Raw genomic sequence first — 13,710 nt, 5'->3', positions numbered from 1 at the left:
TTTCACAACTAAAAAGATTTAACTGCTAAACAACAGTAGCACAGTAGTAAGATACTAATATTAAGAATGTTAGTATATCAGTTAATGTATGTTTTTACTTGTACAGATCTAAAACCTGAACAGCAGAAAGCTGATCAGGATGAGCTTGGTTTACATCATTACCACAGAACCACAGAAAAATATTAACTTGAAGCACAGTTTTTATTTCTTTTACCATAGATTAAGCAGGTTTTTTTATCATAAAAAAGCTTTAAGTATCCCCATATAACAATAATAGATTTTGATGTCAGATCACAACAGGCTTGTAGGTATGATAGACATTATATGTAACCAGTAGCTACAATGCAGACTAAGCTTAATGCTGGGACTCTTGAACCAGACTTTTTTCTTAGAACTTCACTATTAGTTTCAACTCTTAAATGGAAATTCAAGCTGCATTCACTGAAATCTCCAGCTTTCCAAGTAATACTTGCAATTATTGCACTTTACTGGTTGTATTGGCTTAGTAAAGCCATTCTAAAGAAACAGTTTAACATTTGTACATTTTAAAGCACTTGATCTTATCTACAAAGGAAATAAAGATGATAAAACCACAATTTATTTCAACTTAATTGTGAATATTCTTAATTTTCAGAGTTTAAATGGATGTGCATTTAGTAACTACACTAGAAAAGCAACAGATGCTGTAACTACCCTATGATGACTAGTTTGGTCCATGTCAGTAATCAAGTGATGTTATAAAAAATAAACTAGTTTTTTTTGTATAAAATGAGTAATGTTGCATTTTTGTTCAGATTGCACAGTACAAACAAGCTAATACCTAATTAATACTGTTACAGGTAGTTATTACATAGGGACAGCAGCTAGAAAAAATAAGTACCTCAAAGCAACAAACTTCTGCAGCCAGCTTTCCATAACATTGTATGAAAGTTAAATATGTCTTAGTTATAAGTATGCATATTATAAAATGTTTGAAAAATGTTTAAGTATGAGCCGTTAAACTAATTTTCCATAGCAAGAGTATATGATGATTATTTACATTTAAAAAATCCGTTTTTCAGAAAAGAATTTACAATGAAATAAATAACCTTCAGCAATCCCTTAAGCCCAACTACAAGATCTGTAAGTGGCAGTAAAAAACAGGTAAGCCACCTTGTGTCAATGTTAGGTCAGTAAAGTATGCCTCATCCAGAAAGAAGTGCAACTCTGCTTTAACTTTACTAGTCATCTAGGAACATGCGCAATACATATAGGTACCTTCAAATAAGGTACAGCCTTGAGTATTTGTACAAGAGTATTCACAAAAACATACAATATATTTTACAGTCCTTTAATACAAAATATCGATATCAAACCAATCTGAACTGCACTGATCAGATATTTCTTAGGCAGGCAAGCTGCAAAGTATAACAGTTTTTAAATTTAATCCCCTCTTTGCCTTTTAAACTCAATTAAGAGATAAGTAGTTCCTTCAGAACATGTTGGTGATGTAAAGGTACTGATGAACTTTAGCTGAACCTGTCTCCATATGTATTCACTGTCTCTCAACACTATTAAGTATCAAAACCTAAAGCTGTAGTCTGAAGATTGCATCAAAAAAACCCAAACTTGCCTCCTTTTGAAATTATTAGATGAAACTGCTGCTTAGTTATCCCCACTAAAGATTTCAAAGATTGAAATATTAAAAAAAAAAAAAAAAATAGTTCAAATCCAAAACATGGAAGCATGTCTAGAAGCTGGTTTGCTTCCTTTCACACCTGATGCTTGGGAAGTTGTTCATCTTCCATTTAAGACACAATACAGTCATAACTGCCTTCTTGGAATGAATCCTCATCCTCTATCTTAGACTTGTCCTCTTCATGCCTGCTTGCATTGCTGTTGCCAGCATCACTCTGAGGATTAGCACCATGGCTAGATGAAGTCCTGTTTTCCTCAGCTCTGGGGTTCACTTGTTCAGTAACCTTAGAAGGATTCACTGGCTGAAAAGCTTCAGGCTGTACTTGCTCTTCTGCTATTTCACTTAGTTTCTGGATCTGTGGTTTGATGATATTTAGAAATGGCTTGTACCCAGGGCTAGGAAAATAACAGTACAGAACACTGTGAGTGAATTAAAAAATAGTACTTCTGTCATATGCCTGAAAAGCAGCTTTTCTTGGGAGATGTTTAATATAAATGAGTATCTTCTATAATCCTTCCTGTACAGAAACTTTATTTTTTTTAATAGACAGGAAAAGGCAACCATAAGCAAAACAACAGAAGTTGGGGGTGTTGGTTGTTTTGGGCTTGGTTTGTTGGGTTTTTTTCCAGTTTGATCACAACTGTATTAAGTGACTGTCCTGAAATTTTCTTCAAAAGTGCTTTTAAGTAATTGTTTCAGCTAGGGTTGAGAGAACTCAAAGGGTTTTTTTTAGATAACTAATTATCTACAGCTGGAATGAAAATGAAGGTGGAAAATAACACTTACCAATCTGTAGAAGCCCATTTGTCAACAGCATATAGGCCAGTCTTGATGTTCTGACAGATTTCTCCATCAATATCAGAGGATTGCATTATACTGAAAACCTGGTTGATTACTGAAGATTCTCTGAGGATAAGGCCTATGACAATACACCAATCCAGACATCCTGCTTCCATGAAGATATGTAGCAAGTACCTATATAGAAAAACACCCTACTTACTTCTTTTTCCACTCTAAAGACAAAAATCCCTGCGTGATTCTGCAGACAGTGTTTCTTTCCCCTAATGCTACATACTAGTAATTTTAAGTTTCAAATGCAAAGATTACGTTACTTACCGCAGCTGGACCTGTGACTTGTGTGGCCCTTTACTAGCCAGTTCTAAAGAGAGATGTTCAAGCTCTGACTGAGTTAGACTTAGACTGGAGAAGTTTTCATCCACCATGGTCCAGTCACCATCCACCATAGAACTTGTTTCAGTCAGGTCCGTTGCTGAACCAATGCTGCATTCGTCACCTATCAAAAACACTCAGAAACATGAGGGGAAAAGAAACTGCTTGCTTTAGCAAGATGCAGAGTTTCTGAACTACTTCCTATAGCAATTGACAAATTATGCAGTAATGCTTTGCTGTGTATCACAGTGCTAAGTTGTTACTTCAGCATACTGTCCATCCCACTTCAGCATTCTTCTTGTTACACTATATGGTGGAACTATTATTGGAGGAATTCAGTAGTTTTTCTATCAAATAAAAATAATTCTGCAGAATAATATCAATAAGGGATCCTAAAGATGTGTTGGCAATCATTGTAAGAGCACAGTGACAGCCTCTTACATACTATAGTCCTAGAATTAAGTCTGTAGGAAGGGTTGTAGTCTGTCTAAAGATAACTCATTACTTAACTGTTAAAAAGGAAGAAGCAATAGCAAGTTCTTCATACAAAACCCTGAAGATTCTGAATGCTTGGTAATGTAAATATTCACCTGCACTAATTACAAAAGGAAATAAGCGTTTCTAGTAAACACATGAAGAGTAGATGTAGCCACAGAATTTTCACAGGAACAGAATCAGCAAAACTAAAACCAATATAGTGGTGAGTCATGAAGGCACCCAACCTCCAGAACAGTTTCCATATTAAAGTAGATGTATCTTTTCTGTGGAAAATGTTGAGAAAGTCAGAAACTTGTTTTATTAGGTTCTTGCCCATGCATACCGCTGCTGGCTTAGTTATTTGTGAAATTACTACTATTAGAATTCAGCTTGCAACGTTTTAAAGACTATTAATTTAGTTTCACTTTAGAAATAAACCGCTTCAAAATGCATACTAAAGTCCATTGAACTCAAAGGTCTTCATCCAGCTCAGCAAAAAAACCAAGATACTTGTTTATAGAAACAGTGGTAGTGGCAGACAGCAGTACAAGATAATGCAATGAAAGAGGAATAAATGGGGAAAATTTAAATTATGCTTTTTTGGAGAGTTCTGTAACAAACTTACTTAGACCTAATGCATTCTTGCAGTCTCCAGAAGTAATAAACAGAAGAAACAGAAGTGAAAATAGAATGAGGAAGTGCCCAAGCAGAGGAAGAGAACCTCACTCTTTCTTCATTTTTTAAAGCCCGTCAACTTGTTAAATTACAGCTCCACGTGCTCTGACTCTTACAGGAGGCCCTAGCATCTTGGGGAGATTGTAGTTCACACTTAGATACTTAGGTCTTTTCCCTAATAAAGTGGGAATCGCATGATGTAGACACTGTTGAAAATATTGCTGTATGCTTGAGGACAAGAGGGAGCCAAAAATAAAAAAAAAAAAAAAAAAAAAAAAAAAGAGAGATGAATGGTCAGACAAACATTTCCTGTCTCTGACTGTGATCAGCAAAGTTTAACAAAGAATAAAATTCCTTGTTGTATTTTCATAAGCTGATCATACATTTGACCTTTTAAAAAGTGATTTAAACAAAGCCATAGGAAAAAAGAAAACTATATGGGACTATAATTTCCTCAATAAAGAATGTATATCTTTCTAAAGAAATCCAAAAGCACAAAGTTCATGCATTAGAACCGTACCAAACTGTGCAAGAGGCTGACCCATGCAAGAGGCAAAAATATAAAACTTATAACACTCTTCCCAGCCAGACTGTAAAAATACTAAAATTCAAGTTACTACCACAGGCAGGAACTTCAGCAAATATCAATTTCATATTCTACTTCAAGTACTTAAAGATGTATGACATGGGCATTACCTTTCTGTTGTAAAAATTTTTGTTCACTTTTCAACAAACCCTCTTCTTTTTTCTGAATTATGGTTATCAGCAGTTGAGAAGCAACAATACAGCAGTGGCATGCAAGTATCAAAACAGAAGTGCGTACTTCCAGGTGCATTTTTCCAATGAGCAGACAGAAGGAACAGAGACTAACCTTTACTTAGCAAAGGAGAAAGGAATGCATCTTGCATGTGTGGTCCATGGGATGAAACAGTGTCAATCTCTCTCTGAGAGGAGCTGATAGCGCCAAGCCAGCTGCGACTCCGAGGTGTGTTTGAAACCCCTGTGTCCATTTCCATGTTTACGAAGGTGTCTGCAGACTGAGATTTTAGCAACTGCTCCCCTACGGCTAAAAAAAAAGAACCCACCAAAGAAAAGTCATATAAACATCAAAAAGGAAATTGGGAAAGTTCTCTCCAGGCATTTCAGGAAGCTAAAACTTGTATATAAGTCAATATTCAATTAGTTTGCTGAGGGATCACCAAAGCAAGGGAATGCAACAAGTTTAGGTACTTCAAGAATGTCTGATCAGCTTTTTATGTCAGCTCTGGCATAAAAGAAATATCAGCTGATAAAAATGTTAGCATCAATAGAACTAAATTATAGTGCTGCTACTACCAAAAAGAGGAAGACTTGGCAGCTAGTATCAACTTTGCCCTGAGAAGATAAACTAGTGAACTGAGAGATTAATAACACAAAGGAGGTTTACTGCAAGTCCTCAAAATTCTTACCCTTTAACATAAAGCAAATTTCAAATATTAGAAACATTACTTTTTTAAATATAAAAAGTTAATCAAAACCTCATCTAAAGGCTATATGAGAATGTTGATTCTAGTAATTTTCTGTAGAATTTACATGAAAGAGCAATATCCACGTTCAACTCAACATCTGCACAAGTGATACCCAGTTCAGTGTTTGCACCTGAGAAAGCAAGAAACTTCAACAGAAACAGTACTGTAATCAGACTACACAAGAGATGCCATCTGTGCTAAACAGATTCCCTTCAAAAAACACACCCTGTGTGAGAAAGCTGTGCAGGTGGCAAGCCTCAGCCCGTTCTTTGCTTGGCTGAACTGAGGAAGGACAGATTCAGACTGATGGGTGTAGGACTGCAGGAGGGAAACCAAATCAACTCAGATGTTACAGCACCTGTCTTGTACTTTCCATTCTTGAAAGGTGAATTAATGGACGAAGCCGGTATGACTGGAAATGGCCAGAGGAAATCCTTGTGTAGCTTTTTCAAAGCAAACACAAAATCCTCCACACGGGCAGCTCTGGCTCGCTCCTTGCACAGCCAACCAATCAGCTCAAAGCCTAACTGTGCAGCAAAGCAGCCAAGGTCTTTCAGCTTGATTTCTTCTAGCAGACGCCGAGCATGCCGCCAGAGCATCATGTCAATGTACATGTTCTCGGCACAGTCGCTGTCTTTACTCCACCTATAGACAGACCAGAGAACAGTGACATTAAGACTGATAAAACAGAGTTGTAAAGGTTGTTGGCCACAACCACAGTACGTGGAGTGACCAGAGTAGTTAGTGGGAGCTTTCTATGTACCAATAGAAGCAGTTTCCACCATTTGTTGCTATTTATGTTCTCTAAAAGATCCCACTCAACAGGTAAGTGAAATAAGGGAAGGAAGTTACAACAGCAGCAGTGTCCATACAGTATTAAACTATTAGCAATGCAGGAAAAAGGTAAAGAAGGAGAGATAAAAGGCAGATGCCATTGCAAAGTGACTTCTGAGAAACAAGTTTAGAGAACAAGTCAAGTATTAGTCTAGGACCCTTCTTATCAAAACTCTTAAGATATTACTCTCTATGGAAAATTACTAAATAAAAGCATTTGAATTTGTACTAAGGTTGTTCTGAAGGTCTTATGTGGGGGAAAAAGCCAAAACCAAGATAATAATGGATCCCAGCTCAGTGCTGCTTCTGAACATTAATACTGATCAATATGAATTCTGTGTACAGCAGTTTAAGAGGGATTCACCTCAAGGTATAAAAGGCTTTATTTATGGCTTGGCAACACACTGCTAGATCAAGATGTGCACAGTATCACAGTGCAATGTATACTATGATGCTAATAGTATACTGTGTATACTAATGTATACTGTGAGCTGTTCAAGATGTATCTTTCATCAAAAGAGATCCTTCAATATAAGGCATGCAGTCTCACTAGCTATTTAAATTACTACATATGCATCCAGTGGATCCATGTAAGTGTGCCTGTGCATATATACACACAAACACACAAACATATATATTTACATGTGCGAGAACATATTCTCCCAAGAACGCAAGAAAAAGGCACAGACATTGTGAGAGTCAGGAAAAGACAAATGCAGAAGGATGTGGAGGGAAACTATGACAAATGTAACTCTCATATAATGTACCTCTATAACTTAAATTGGTACGAGAGTTAGTACGGTACCTAACAAAGTAGGGAAGGAGAGGACATTACTACCAATTACCTTTTTCCAGATGGGCCAGAGGGCATACTCAGTGTTTTTGTCAAGTTAAATTTGCTATGGAGATTCTCTGCTGATTGGGATAAACTTATGCTGCGATGTCTGAAGAACTCAAAGCCACTACTTGAACTAGGTTCCTAAAACCAAGAAAACCCAAACATACAGTCAAAGGAGCAAACATGCTATATAATAGCAAGATTAATCATACAAGGTTTGATGCACAGTATTTACTATTTTAATCACAAACCTGAGTTGTTGGTGTAGCTGGAGGTGTCTCTGTTTCTCCAGAGCCAATGGCTTTAAGAAATCTGATCATATGACGACAAAGATCCCACTTTCCCTGCTCTAAGGCAGTATTAAATAGGAGAGTAGCATGTTGTCTGCTAACTGCTGGAACTTCCATATTCTGCAAGTAACAAAGCATAATTAAGTCATTTGCTTTTGCCATCAAGCAACAGAAGTCCTATTAAGTCAAGCCACGGCATGTCACATTCAAGTATACCACAGATTAGAAGAAGCAAATTTCATGCTATTATTTTCCTTTTTATAACAGTAAACTAACTACTTACATTGTATAATATTCTGCCCCTTCATAATCGGACATAACAGAAAACTATTAAAAATTTGTTTAACTTGCATTAACTTTGATATGACAATATTTTCTAAAATACTACAACATTAGTAAATATCACCTCTCTTGCAATATATGAGGTACCATTACCTGTAGGATAATAAGATAAGAGGCAGCTGTGTCCAAGTCCTGGGCCATTAAGCACTCTTCAAATAAGTCCTTCGGGTTTCCAACAGCAGCAAAAAGGTAATTCCACAGGGCATATTCTGTCTTCCTAGCACAATGAACAACTGTCTGCAGGAAGAGGGGGAACTCTGTAATAAACTTCGCCACAGTGGGAAGCAGAGGGTCGGGAATGGGTTCCCGCGAGGTAGCTTCTTCTTCCAGCACTTCATGAAGCATCAGTTCTAGTACGTGAGGAAAGTATGGTAATGTGGCACAGGAGTGGGCCAAAAGCAAGGCTTGTTCACCGAGGTTCCTAACCAAGAGCTGGCGTAAAATGTGATGGAGGTAGATCTGAGAGGTTCTCTCAACAATGGAGAAAGGAAAGAGAACCTCTAAGTGTTCTCTAGCACTGGTTTGAGGATATAAACAGTCATAGAGCACAGTGTCATTAACAGCACCAAGAACCAAGGCATCTTCAAACAAAACAGCCAATGGGTATATGTTGATGTGGAAAGGCAGCATGATCCGTCTTGACAGAAAGGAGTGTGGTTTTCGATGATCTCTGGGAAACAGGGGAAGCCAGACTTTCATACCTGCCCCACCACAGCTGAGCCACAGAGCCTCCAGTAAGTGGCGTTTCTGTTTGTTGATCCTGCAAGTAGTCCATACATTTTCAACAGACTGGGCTAGGACAACTGGAGCACAAAAAGGCAGCTATTTGAAAAACAAGGAAAAAAAAAAAAATCAGAATTCATTATTCATTTGGTTTTGTTTGGTTTTGGTTTTTTTTTTACCCACTTCACAAGAACTCTTTTCAGCTAAGAACTATTCTCTTCAAACATGTTATTCCTCTAACAAAGAAGAAGCAACTCTGCTTATCCCTTAACTGCACCCTACCACCTGGGAAAGCATCACTTATTGCTTACATTAACTCAAAAGACACTTCTTTCAATTTTTTTAACCTCCCTAGTCAGGAGGCCAGAAGGGTGAAAATAAGGGAAGAAAATAAAAATCTGCTCTCTGCTTCTTCAGAGAGCCCAAGAGTCCAACCTAGAACTGACAAAATCACTACAAACACCAAATTTGCCCGTGTTTGATTGAGCTGCAAAGAACTCTTCATCTAAACTTTTCAGTTTTCACTCTCCCAAAGTGCTTCTGTCATGTAGAAGTGTTTTTCATCAGTGCAGAAAAATTTAAAAGTTCAGTCACTGATTTCTATGACTGTTGTTTTTAGGAACTTTGTAAACATACTCTGCAAAAAATGATAATGTTCCATAAACATACACAACAGTTTTAGATAGACTGGAGATTTTGTGTCATTACTGCATACCAAATTTTGTAAAGGACCTTTATGCTTAAAACTGGTATCTTTCACTGCAATACAAGTAGTAAACACAAGTAGTAAATACTTCGGTTAGACATTCACATAATTAAGTAGTAACATTTCACAGATTCTTAGGGAAAAAAAAAAAATCACGGGAGCAGTGATTTACTTCCAGCTAACAATTCAGCCTGTAAGTGTAGACACTGCCTTGCATTACAGACCTCTTTTCTTTATGCCTGGACCACTCCCTTCCAGAACTTCTTCAGTCACTGACATCTTTGAAGCCATATACAGTATTCCACATACATTTACTTACATGCTTCCTTTGATTAGGATTATTATCCTTATCTCGGATCTGGGGTCCAGATCGATCCCTTTGCAACATGATGAGTTGTCCTGCTAAGTTTAGCATAATACTTTCAGCTTCACAAGCCTAAGGATAAAATAGTATTATGCAAATTATTTGAGCTTTTTGAATGCACCACTTGACCCATAACCACCGTACAAATCCAGAATAAAAAGAGTAAATTAACTGCACTGCCATACAGAGATGACCAACAACCAAATGCAATGCAGAAGGACTCAGAAAAATCCAGTAGAACTAGGTACCTACAGATAGGTTCATTCATATAGTTCTTGTGCAAGGGAGAAAATACTGGAAGGTTTCTTGTTCACCAGACTTATTCCATGCGTTTATTTCATACAGGCTTTTTCTAACTATGCCTCTTGGCATGGGCAAGCCACCAGTATTTTAAGAAAAATAAAGCTCTGTGTTCTTAACAGTATCACCACTACATAATTGCCAGTATCTGACTGCAAAGACTAACACTGGTACAGAAGCCAAAAAGAGTTGAGCCATAAAGAATTTAGCCACACTTGTACAGCATCTTGAACTTTTAGAAGCTGCACTTAGAGAAGAATCTTTCCAGTTAGGTATATGAGGAAAGCAAAGTATTATGTCTAAACATTTATTTCAGAACTGTTTCATGTTAATTTTAAACCAAGTCACTGGAGCTAATACCATGCTGTGCATAAACTTTAGTTTTAAAATAAATGGGTAGGGGGCCTGTATGGTAAATCTGCAGCATCAGGGGTTAAGGTCACCAATAGGCAACAACACTGAGAAGGCTGACACACTGCTAAGTCAGACACATTGCTTTCTCTACAGTGCAGTGTCATGTTCAGTGCTAGATTAATACTTTTCTTTTGGTCAGGAGGATTGACAAAGTTTGAAGATATGGGCTCTTAGAAAGAAAAGAAGTAATATTTGTCCAGTCTGAAGCTAAGTGTAAAATATTACTAGTGCTCTAAAAAGTTTCAGTAGCTTTTTCTCAAAATTAGGAAACACCATATGTCAGGTAGTTCAGGAATAAGGACGCTGTCTCACAACAAGATGGACTAGAAAACCACAAGCATGTTGGCTTTTATGCCCTTGTCTAAGATAGTAGCAAATTCTCAGGACACATGATCAGCATTGTGGGACACTAAATTAGAATGAACGGAAGGAAGCAAGCGCAAACCTTCAGATTTTACATCTGTGCCATTGCTGTCCTATCTGCCAGTGGCTTTGGTATGTGGAGAAAAATATGCACCTTCACATGTCTACAGGCCTGCCTCACAGGCAGCACAACATCTGAACTACCTTAAGGTAGCTGCTCTGATGAGAAAATGTGCTTCATACTGCAGCTACTCAAATAGTTAAGCTTAATTTGTTTACACAACAGGCAACAAAAATGCAAGTTCTCTTTGTTTACACAACAGGCAACAAAAATCCAAGTTCTCTTTGCACTGTGCTTTCAGTGGCCTGAATCATTTCCTGGAGTTAAGATAGGCTTCACCTTCGCACCTTGGTCATTTTTTGGCTGTTGGCCTATCTTCTGACATAATCAGTGGGAGAGATCATCTTACTTTATTTTAGCAAGTAGGAAATTGACTAGAAGTAACCTTACTGGGTCATATGCCATCTTTTCCTTTTTTCTGTTTATTCTTTGTGTAATGGACCTGTTGCTGCAAGAAAGGCACTTCTTAATGCCACGGATTGCTCTGGTGTTCAACTTTTAATGCACAATAGAGAAACATGCCCTTGACATAGTTAAGTTTACTCTGTCCTCCAACATTTGCCCCCGAATTTTACAAGATGACAAAAGAAGATATGAAATAGAAGTAAGAATTTGGATTTTATTTCTACCACCACCCACCCCGCCCCCAGTTCACACATAAAATATCTATATAACAAGAATCAGAAAAAACATGTTCCGCATTTTACCACAAAAAAGAACCACTGATTTATGGTTCATTTATCAGCACCTAACTTTTGGGGACTAAGCTAACAAATGTAGGCACCAATTCTTTTAAATTTGAGCATTATAGACCTGTTACCTGCTGAGGCATCTTCAAGGTGATGCCAGTCTCTGTCCTCACTGATGTCAAAGTAACAGACACTACAAGAAAAGGATGAGGAATGTACCGAGACATGGACACTTCTTGAAGAACTTGGATACTGGCAGTAGGGTTAAGACTGAAAGGAAAGATGACTATGTTTAGCAATTTTAAAATATTTGCAAAATATTGTTTAAAATAGTATTTAACATAAAATTAATACCTTGAAGGAAACCTAATGAAAATAAGCAACTTAATCTCAGCAAACAGTTTATTCTATAGACTAAAATTACTTTTCTTTAACCAGGAATCCCACAGGTCCACATATCTACTGTACATGAAGTTACCAAATAAACCTAAGCTGGGTTACTTTATCTTGATAGTTTTGGGGAATACAGCTCTAAGTGGATAGAAGACAACATCAGATGCTTCAGAATAAGACTTTATTCACCCTTCAATAAGATAATTCCAGGGTTTGGATTTTGTTGGGAGTTTTCTTTGAAAAGCATTGAAAATATTTTCCTCCAAAGTGGATCAGCAGCTTGCTTTCTGCTAAAAAACCAAGGTCCTTTCGTGCTGAAACCAAGATGCCATAAGTGTAAGAAAAACTGCCTGCTTAGGCACTTCAAAGAACTATCTGGGAATCTTTATCTCATCCTTAGGTTCATTAATCTTAACTATCTGAAAGTATCTGGCTCTTATGTTGCTACTTCTTTTGCACCAAAATAGCTCCCGACAACCGCAAACCAAAATTGTCTCTCCATCTTTGCTACTCCACCATCACTCTCACCAATTTCTACTTTTAACGTTAGAAACATTTTTTATTAAAAATATTCAGATATGTGGGTGCCTTTTAGTACCTTTTTCTTCTATTTACATTCCATTTTCAAGTCCCTATCAGCTAGAACATGTTTGTACAGACAACTGGAAACAGGCGTATCTCAGTCACTACCTCCACACCTAATATGCGTATCTGCACGCATGCAAGTGACAACACTTGTGAACTATCTCTTGTGCATACAGATAACACCCCTCTATATTTTAAAAATCTGACTCCAGAAGTTATCAAACAACTTTATATTATGATAAGAATTTACTCAGACTGAGAACAGATTTACAAGTACATTACGGCAAAAGCATTTAAATACTGATACTCACCCCTCAGGCCTTCTCTCAATACTATATAGGCAAATGGAACAATCTGCTCTGAAGAGTATTACAATGTCCCGGAAGACACTCAGTAGTAACGTGTCTGCTTGCACTTTGGTGATGTGTGCAAATGCATTGTCAAGATTAGATGTTCGCAGGTAGATTCTCAGCTACAAGGAAAACGTTTGAATACAGGTTCTGTTTACCAACAAATTAATAATAATTCCACATTCAATTATTTTCTTTTTTGTGGAATGGCTGTCAAGGATTTCTAGCAAGACACATAACTGGGTTTTTGTTTTGTTTCATCAAATGTTTTATGCATTGCACTATATTATTGCATCCAAAGTGGTTAAAGAACAGTACAGCCAAATCTGAAGTACTAAACAACAAACAAAAGGAAGGAGTTTTATTCGTTTTAAAAAGCAAAGAGTAAGTAAAGGTCTTCCGCCCATCTAATTTAACACCTTACAAAAGTGTCCCAAAATACTGTAACTAGATACCCCAAAACAGACTTCATGCTAACATGCAAAAACATCACAAATTTTTCAGAACAATGAGCACATTTTGGTAGTCAGCAGAAAATAGTTTTTAATAGCAATAATAAACTTTTCTGCAAAGAATTGTTTACATATTAATAAAGAATTTTTGAACATGACAAAAAGTCACCTATGTATCTAACTTTTCATATTTATAATACTACTGTAAGAACAGATCAGATATTCTAAACATGATTAATTTACTTTGAAGAAAAATACGTCACCTCTTCCTGATGATCATTTAAATTATAACATGCAAGAACAATGAAGTCATTCCACCATGCTAAGCCACCTGTTACCGTCATATTTTGCTCCTGAAAAAAGCAAGCAAATGACATATATGTATGTATTTTTATATACTTATACACACATACACACGTGTACATTCTATGGGAAATT

General features: G+C 36.9%; 1 protein-coding gene across 5 annotated transcripts in view; it reads right to left on the bottom strand.

Annotated features, from left to right (window-relative positions):
* Nucleotides 1-182: 182 nt before the first annotated feature.
* The window catches only part of RIC1 (RIC1 homolog, RAB6A GEF complex partner 1), a 57,448-nt gene continuing 43,920 nt past the window's right edge, over nt 183-13,710 (bottom strand). For all 5 annotated transcript variants that reach the window (XM_075021582.1, XM_075021585.1, XM_075021583.1 and 2 more), the window contains 12 exons: nt 13,536-13,625; nt 12,782-12,942; nt 11,624-11,762; nt 9,561-9,677; nt 7,906-8,634; nt 7,432-7,590; nt 7,188-7,321; nt 5,867-6,153; nt 4,872-5,066; nt 2,795-2,972; nt 2,465-2,653; nt 183-2,073 (listed from right to left, as the gene is read on the bottom strand). In XM_075021582.1, coding sequence (XP_074877683.1) covers nt 1,788-2,073; nt 2,465-2,653; nt 2,795-2,972; nt 4,872-5,066; nt 5,867-6,153; nt 7,188-7,321; nt 7,432-7,590; nt 7,906-8,634; nt 9,561-9,677; nt 11,624-11,762; nt 12,782-12,942; nt 13,536-13,625 — 2,664 coding nt within the window. In that variant the 3' untranslated portion in view covers nt 183-1,787. The remainder of the gene's footprint in view (nt 2,074-2,464; nt 2,654-2,794; nt 2,973-4,871; nt 5,067-5,866; nt 6,154-7,187; nt 7,322-7,431; nt 7,591-7,905; nt 8,635-9,560; nt 9,678-11,623; nt 11,763-12,781; nt 12,943-13,535; nt 13,626-13,710) is intronic.

This window comes from Buteo buteo, chromosome Z (genome assembly GCF_964188355.1).
Source record: "Buteo buteo chromosome Z, bButBut1.hap1.1, whole genome shotgun sequence".
NCBI classification, from domain to species: Eukaryota; Metazoa; Chordata; class Aves; order Accipitriformes; family Accipitridae; genus Buteo; species Buteo buteo.
Note: the sequence above shows the minus strand (reverse complement) of the source record. Positions and strands in the feature narration are given on the sequence as shown.